Consider the following 8,599-nt stretch of genomic DNA (forward strand, 5'->3'; position numbering starts at 1 on the left):
CTAGGGGCCAGCCCTGGTGGCTCCATCCCCCAGCAAAGCCCATGGCCTTTGGATGGAGTTGGTTTTCCATTTCCCACCCGAGGCTGTGCACTGGGGGACACGTCCCAGCCACCACGGGAAGCAGCGGTGGGCAGGGGACCAACAGCCGTGGCCAAGTTAATTGCTGGTTTAAATGGAAGTTAGTGGAGTTACGCCAGGTTAACGGGACTCCCAGACAGTAAGATGAGCACCATCGGCACTGGCAGCTTCCCGACAGCCTGCCAGCATCATGCCCAGGGCTGGGCGGCCACGGGCGCACACAGGTTTGTGTGTGGCGAGGGCAGCACGGCCCCTCGCCAGCCCCAAAGGCTCCCTGGGGTGCCTTTGTGGAGCCGAGGAAACGTGCCCTTGGCCGGGCACTGCAATGGCACGCCAGCCAGGCCCCTCCTCCACCAACCGCAGGGGGCCTGATCCTGCTGGAGCCGAGCTCTGCCGCTGCGCATGGCAGCGTTGGGATGCCAACCTTCCCTCCCTCCCTGTCTCCCTCACCAGGGGCCTCCTGCCCGCACCCATAGCCTGGAGCTGCCCGGGGGCAACACCGACTGCCAGAGGTTTAGCAAACCACCCTGTCAGGATGGTCTGACACCCACAGGACAGCGTGTCCTACGCTGTTTGGGACAGCGGGTTCGGAGCCAGGCGAGTTCAACGCAGCAAGAACAAGGCGACAGCCTTGCTGGGGCTCCGAGCACTCAGCACCCTTCACACTTCGCCCAGGAATGGATTTTTTTTTTTTTTTTTTAAAGAAAACATCCAGCTCCAAGTCAGCCAGCCAGTCCTGAGCAGGCTGCTCCTCACAGATGGGGAAACTGAGACACAAGGAAAGCGCCAAGGAGCTGCTGGACTGGCAGCGAGCCCTGCTGGAATCTGCCATGCCACAGGGCACGGAGCCCTCGCAGAACCATAGAGCCACTGTGGCCGGCCCTGTGAGGGCAGGATCCTTCCACCACAGGGAAGGTGCAGGTGCAGGGCGCTCAGGCAGCGTGGCTGTGCTGGCACCCCAGCCCTCAGCACAGCTCTGCCAGTGCTGCCCCCCCGGACAGAGGAGCCCCCGGAGCCAAGGGGCACTTTGGCTCCCAGCGTGTCCCTGCCATCTAAGCCGCAGCATCACACCTCAGCCTGTCACCTCCACCCTCCCAGAGGGGCTTCACCGGTGCCTTGCCAAACCCCACACCCCCACAGCCACATCCACACACACCCCCGCTCCCAGCATCGCTTTGGGACCAGGCTGCACTGCTCGGGGAAAGCCAGCCAGCACATGCAGGCCGCGGGCCACCCCACGTGGTCCCCAGCCCAACCGGTGTGGGTGGCCCAGGTGCTGCAGCGGGGCAGGCAGGACATTGGGGAAGGGGCAGCGAGGGAAGGCTGGAGCCCAGGGACACACAGGGATCAGCCCTGCAGCGCTCTCAAGCCCTGGGAATACGGGATCTCTGCCCAGCTCTGGGCTGTGGTTTTGCACAAGAAAAAACAAAGCGATGAGGTTTTCTAACCCCTAAAGTGGCTTGTTTTGTCCGACTTTGTGAAGCCTCTGCGCTTCAGCCCCTCAAGGGGCAGGGGGAGGACCCCGGCACTGAAACAAGGAGCAATTATCAAACCACAGGCTCTGAAGAGCTTTTGTTCCCTGGATGCACCAGAGCAGGGATCGGAGGACACCTAGCGAGATGCCTGGATGGCCCCGCGCACCAGCGGCACCCAGAGCCCAGCGCCGTGGCAGCCCCAGCCCTGCAGCGGTCCCATCCTGCTCCCCTCCTCCTGCTGCGGTGGGGCCCACGACGAGAGCTCCGGCGGGGCTGCAGGAGCTGATCCAGCCCTGGGGGAGACGCATGGTGGGAAGACTCGGCTCCTCATTTCACATTTCTCACTGCTACCTTGGCAGCGGGAGCCTCCGTGCCTCCCTGACCGGCCACACACACTTCCAGTGCTGGTTCCTCCAGCAGTGCTCACAGCTGTGTGACTCCTGTATAAACAGGGATTAAATCCCAAGCTCATCTCAGAGACACTGACTGAGATGCAGGTGCCCCTTACGGCTCTCTGGGTCCTGCTGACATCAGCATTGCCCCTTCCCAGAGGTTCTCGTCCACCTCCCAGTCAAGTTGATTTTACTGGTGCAAATGGGGCAATGCCCGGTGACTATGACTTATTCTTGTGTCTGAATTTGAGTGTACAATATTTGAGGGCAAAGATCTGGATGGGAACAGCCACCCCAGGCAGAGACACGCTGGATCCAGCCTCTCAGGCATCCCCACAAGCAGGCAGAGCGGGAGCAAACAGCCTGGCCATGCCTCACATTCTGTATCAACCTCTTGTCAGCGCTGGATCCAGCCCCAGGCTTCACTTCGCTCCTTGGATCCCTGCAAGAGGGGAGCCAGGCTTTGCAGAGACCCCGCTCCCCTTCCTTACCTCCCAACCTACAGTATCGTAAAACATCCTGAGGTCACGGTGGAGACCCTGCCGGCTCCTCAGCACAGCCGAGCCACCCGAGAGCCCTGTGCTCCAAACCCCCCGTGCAGCCAGGACGAGACCGCAAGATGCTGTCTGAAGAAACTCTGTAACGCCAAACCCCTCCTCCTCCACTGATGCTGGACAAGCTGCCACGGGCAAGGAGCTGCAGTGCTCAGGCTAAAAGGTGAAGCGAGGAAGATGAAGCCGGCGGCATGCCTCAGAGGGGTGAAGGAACCCAGGGCGTTAAGAGGGTTGCGGTGACAGAGGAGGAAAGAGAACAGGGGAAGAAGGCGCTCTGAGGAGGAAGGTGCCGTTAGCGGTTTCACTCAGAGGCTGCTCACAGGCGGTTCTGAGCCAGGGCTGAAGAAGTGAGACAAAACCAAGCCCCGGGACCATGGAGAACAAACCCTCCCCACTTCCGCAGGACGCTGGGCGCAGGCGGCCAGCGCTGACACCGCGGAGCGCGCACAAACCCACCGCCCCGCTGCTCACGGCAGCCCCGAGTCCACCCGGGCTCCCGCTCCGCGCTGCCGCAGGACCGGGCCCCGCAGCGGGGAGGAGGCTCGCAGCCCAGGGGCAGGCCCCCAGCGCCTCACGGAGGCCTCGGCGCGGCAGCCGGGAAGGGCCAACCCTGCCCACGCCTCCCACGGCAGCCACCGCGAAAGGCCCAGCCCGGCCAGGCCTCGCCCCCGTCGCCATCTGCCCTCCCGCCTCGCTCACGTGACCGCCGCGTCCCACGTGACCGCCGGGAGAGAGGGCGGGCCGCGGTGCGCACCGCTGCTCGTGATTGGCGGAAGGGTGGGGGGCCCCGCGCAGCGATTGGTGGGTCGGACCGCCCATCGTCACAGCGGCCGGGGGGCGGCTATGGCGGCGGTACGGCGGGCGCTGCGCTGGGCCCTGGCCGCGGCGCTGGCCCTGGCGGCGGCTCTGGCGCTGGACAACGGGCTGGCGCGGACGCCGCCGATGGGCTGGCTGCACTGGGAGCGCTTCCTCTGCCGCACCGACTGCGCCACCGACCCGCACCGCTGCGTCAGGTACCGGCGGGGCTGCCCTGGGGCCCGGCCCCGGGTGGTGGGGCGGGGGGTACCGGCCGCAGGGGAGCCCAGGTACTGGCACTGGCGGTGTCAGGGCCGGGGACAGCCGGCCTAGGGCGATGCTCTGCGGCACTGTCCCCTGGCACCCGGTATGCCCTTCCCGTGCCAGGGCACAGAGCCAAGCGGCGACTGGGGCCCTCCCAGGGCCCTGCTCCCGGCCGGCCCGGCCCGGCCCCTCGGCGGAAGGGCGGCACGGTTGCCGTGTCGGTGCCAGAAATCAGACTGCCACGTTCTCTGCTTTCTTTCCTGGTCGTGTCTTTCCCGTGCCCAGCGAGCGGCTCTTCATGGAGATGGCTGATGTGATGGCTGCCGAGGGCTGGAGGGACGCGGGCTACAAGTACGTCTGCATCGACGACTGCTGGATGGCTCCCAGGCGGGATGAACACGGCAGGCTCCAGGCTGACCCAAAACGGTTCCCCAGCGGGATCCGCAAGCTGGCCGACTACGTGAGTGCCACCCGCTGCGGCACAGGGCAGTGATGGGGGACCCAACCTGCAGCCACACTGGGAGCAGGGCAGGAGAGGGAAGGCCAGGTGGAAAATGGCTGTGTAGCTGCTTAGCTAAGGTCCTACCTGCCGGAGTGGGGTTTTGCTTCCCTTGCTGGCCCAACTCCGCTTCCTCCTGCCTCGCAGCTGCGCCATCCCCAGTTCTCTTTCTGCAGGTCCACTCCAAGGGGATGAAGCTGGGAATCTACAGCGATGTCGGGAACAAGACGTGTGCTGGCTTCCCTGGCAGTTACAACTACTATGACCTGGATGCCCAAACGTTTGCCTCCTGGGGCGTGGATCTGCTGAAGTTTGACGGCTGCAACTCTGGCACGCTGGAGCTGCTGGCAGAAGGTAGGTGTGGGCTCGAGGCAGCACTGCAGTGGGAATATTCTGCAGGCAGCAGCAATTCTAGGCCCAGGGTGGGCTCCAGGGAGTTGTTTTTCCCTGAGCATACTTATTTGAGGGATTTGCTTACAAAAGCAGGTATGAAACTCTGTTCCCAAGGCCAAGATAGCAAGTGTTGCTGGCCCAAGTGTTTTTTACCAGTTCAGCCTCCTGGCGCTTTCACTGGTGTGCACAGCTTGAAAGAGCAGCTTCCTCACACCAGAGATCACATTGTGCTGAGCACAGAAAGATCGACTGCGTGCTCTGGGAGCTCTCTGTGCAGACTGCCGCCTCAGCTTTTAACGCGGAGAGGCTTTGCCCTTCTGCAGTGCCTTCACTGGAGAGCTCAAAACGTTTCACACACTTAACCCTTAATCCCTTTGGTGAGGGCGTGTCAATGCACATCAGCTTGAAGCTAGAACAGCTTGTGTCAGCCATAAAAAAGGGCAGTTATCGGGGCTTTTAATGGAAAAAAATGAAGGAAATTCTGGCATGAAAATCCTCCTGGGGCTTTCATTTTAAAGCACGCCAGTGTAAATCCCAGTTCAGAAGTTACTTGCACAGAGGCTGGCAAGTCAGCAGTTGAAAGCTTCAGTAGCTCACTGTGCTGAGGGGGGGGGCTTGGCTACAAGCACAAGCAAATCCCAGTGCCACGGGAGCAGATTTGTGGGAAGAATGATGCAATTCAGAAGGCGGTTTTCTCTTGACTGGACTCTGGCTGCTGGCACAGTCAGCACCACGGTGTTTGGCAGCAGGAATCCTGCACGCAGTCCTGGCTCTGCCTGGCAGGGAGAACATGCCCAAGTGACAATCCCATCGAAGCCAGTTGGTGGGGCATATGCCAGCTGCCACAGCCAGGAGCACAGCTCAGCACCGTAAGTGACGGCTGAGCTGAAAGCTCTTGTTGGATCATATGTGTAACCCAGATAAAATCTGGTTGTATTGAAGCAGTTCCAGGGGAGAGAGCGAGCCTTTATTTCTCTCTCTGCTGATTAAAATGGACTTAAAAGGGCTGTCTGGGGACAAGGACAGGAAAAAGCTAGCTAGTGCTTTTGAATTCCTGCCCAGTCCATATGGCACAAACGCCTCATAAGAACATACTGCTACATTACCCAGCAAAGCTGTACCTAGCAGCTTGATAGATACCAACTTGTATTTCCCAGGTATCTAGAGGGAAAAATGCCACACAGCAAAACTGCAGCTTCTACCCACGGCTGTACGTACAAAGAGATCAGCAGTCGTGGAGCAATGAGCCTGCCCATGACCTGTAGCAAAGCTGTGAAGAAGCTCACCTGTCCTTGGGAGGCAGGCCACTGGCTGCAGACTATAAGCTCCCCTGTCCTCCCTGTGGTGTTTCATCCTTGATTTTGCAAGAGTTGAACTGAAACCCGAACCTGTGACATTAGACTAGTTCCTCTGACCAAGGAGATTGTGTAACCTCTGCCTGTCCTCTTCCTTTAGGTTACAGACGCATGTCTCTGGCCCTGAACAAGACTGGAAGGAGCATTGTGTACTCCTGTGAATGGCCTTTCTACCTGAGGCCTGTGCAGCAGGTAAGGAGCATTTCTCGAGGCTTATCCTGGGGCTGAAAGTGGAAAGAACAAAAAAGCTTTAAGTGCAAAACAGCCTCCCGAGAAACTTGCTGCTCTCTAGTCTGACAGAGAAAAAGACTGTAAGGTAGAGGAAAAACCCTTTTTCCTCTAGAGCCCTGAAGTATACCTGAGGCAAGTCATTACTCTGCTGAAAAGAATTCAGTAGGATCCTGCAGCATGAAGGCACAGCCCAGCTGCAATGTGCCAAAGAACACAGCAGCATCCATCTGCTTTCTGTCTCCAAGGAACCAAGCAACAAAACATTGGCAATGCAGACACACGGTTAGCGGACAGTTCGGTGTTATTCCTCCTGGAGGCAGAGTGCTACAGATTGAGCCTTACAGTCATCTCTAGGGACCAGGAGAGAGACTTTAGGACAGCCTATTTAATAGGAATTCCCCACATTGTTTACCGACAGATTTCTGCCAGCCAGGGTCTATGGCTGACATGCTGCTCTCCACCCACAGCTGGCATCCCCTGTGCCACCATGACAGGATGCTGCCGTTCCCTCCCACTGGGAGTTAAACGCATTAGTCACCAAAGGATGTAAACCCAAGAAAGGGCAGTAATTACTGGGATGTTACAGTTTAATCCCACTGGCCCTGTCACACCTTCAGTAAAATAGCGCTCAAAGGAATTTTCTAACAGCTAGATGGCTGCAACTGTTCACCCAAGGGAAGCAATAACATTGTCTGGAGCATGGCAGACTGGAGTTACTGGGCACAAGGCATCCTAGGGAACCAAGATGTACTAGATCATCCCGATGGCTGGTGATGAAAGGTGTTATCGTAGTTCTCCCCCAAATTATCCCTGATCTAGTCTAGCCTTGTGTACAGTCTTGTTCTTGTACAGTCAGGCTCTCTGGCTAATCACACTAATTATTTTGGCAGCCCAATTACACAGAGATCAAACAGTACTGCAATCACTGGAGGAACTTTTTTGATGTCTATGATTCCTGGAGAAGCATCAAGAGTATCTTGGATTGGACAGCACTTCACCAAGACAGCATTGTGAAGATAGCTGGGCCAGGGGGCTGGAATGATCCTGACATGGCAAGTAGAGCAACACCCATGTCCCTTTCGGCACTGGCAAAAAAACCCTTTCCTTGGCTGTAGGCTGAGAAGGGGAGGGAGAGAACTGGGGGAAGGGCTCTGATAGGGCCCTAGGATTAGGAATCTGATGAGAGGGAGAGAGAACTACAGCTGCGGAAGGTACCGAGGAAGCACTGTCTTTGCGTAAAGCAGACTCTACAAGCAGTGCCAGTTCAGAACACAGATGTGGCAGAGGGAGACGGTTTCCAAAGTGCTTATCTCCCACCAGAGGGGAAAATCCCTGCTGCCAGCATCACAAGGAAGGAATATCTGCATCCAAAAGCAGATTCTTGAACGCTGCCTAGAAAGTTAAGGATTCTTCTTTACCTCCACCAGTGGTTCATCCTAAATTGCCACACTAATCATGCCTTGATTTTTCCCAACCATCTGGTCCTCCTCCTGGTATTCAGCCTATCTAACCAGTCCTCAAACAGGGGTCCCACCCTCGGCATCCTGTCATTTACTAGTGCTCAGGTTGGTGGCCCAGTTTCTCCTCGGCAGGCAGCGTTACCGGGCATTTTTGTTTTTCTCTCACAGCTGGTGATTGGAAACTTTGGGCTAAGCTGGGATCAGTCGGTGACTCAGATGGCAATGTGGGCTATTATGGCAGCTCCCCTCTTCATGTCCAATGACCTGCGGCACATTAGTCCTGAGGCCAAATGGCTGCTCCAGAACAAAGAGGTGATTGCCATCAACCAGGATCCGCTGGGCAAGCAGGGATACCAAATCACCAAGGTATGGCAGGACTGGGCTAGGAGGTGGGGTGTAGGGCACAGGCAGCCAGCCTCCTCAGAAAGGGGACACTGGGGACACACGGGCTATAGAGGAGTGCGCCGGGTTTGGGAACAGGAGCCCAGTGAGCCCGCTTGCTCCTGAAGCCCGTTTAAAGAGACAGACACGAAGGCCATCAGTTCTGCCTTCCCTAACGTAAGCCCTGGGTTTTTTTCCTTGGCAGGACAAGAACTTTGAGTTGTGGGAGCGACCTCTGTCTGGTCGAGCCTATGCTGTGGCAGTACTAAACCATCAGGAGATCGGAGGACCCCAGAACTTCACCTTCTCCCTCACCTTCCTCGGCAACGGGCTGGCCTGCAACCCAGCATGCTCCGTCCGGCAGGTCCTGCCAGCCAGCAGGGACTGGGGGTTTTACACATGGGTCTCCTCCCTGAGCGTGGAGGTGAACCCAACAGGCACGGTGCTGCTGAAAGTAGCAGTACTATAGGAGGTACAAAGACACTCTTTCCATAAGCCTCAGACTCTGTTCAAACTTCTTGTCACGAGAAGCCTGTCTCCTTCCTCCAAGCAGGGTGCCTTTGTTCTCTCCTCCAGCATTCACTATTTATGTGCTTCTATGTGGACTTTGAACCTTCGGCTTAACGTGACAAATACCTATCACTCCATCACCAAGAGGTAACGGGGAAAGGGGTGCTGCTTCTCTTCTTTTTACCCTTTCTCTGGCATCTCACCTAACTCCT

General features: G+C 57.7%; 1 protein-coding gene across 1 annotated transcript; it reads left to right on the forward strand.

Moving 5' to 3' along the window:
• Window positions 1-3,308: 3,308 nt before the first annotated feature.
• Window positions 3,309-8,378, forward strand: GLA (galactosidase alpha). Its single transcript, XM_074600495.1, has 7 exons — window positions 3,309-3,512; window positions 3,844-4,018; window positions 4,234-4,411; window positions 5,906-5,997; window positions 6,927-7,088; window positions 7,665-7,862; window positions 8,083-8,378. The coding sequence occupies exons 1-7, from the start codon at window positions 3,343-3,345 to the stop codon at window positions 8,344-8,346; spliced, it is 1,239 nt and encodes a 412-aa protein (XP_074456596.1). The 5' UTR covers window positions 3,309-3,342; the 3' UTR covers window positions 8,347-8,378.
• The last annotated feature ends 221 nt before the right edge of the window (window positions 8,379-8,599 follow it).

Source organism: Larus michahellis, chromosome 9 (assembly GCF_964199755.1).
Source record: "Larus michahellis chromosome 9, bLarMic1.1, whole genome shotgun sequence".
Classification (NCBI taxonomy): Eukaryota; Metazoa; Chordata; class Aves; order Charadriiformes; family Laridae; genus Larus; species Larus michahellis.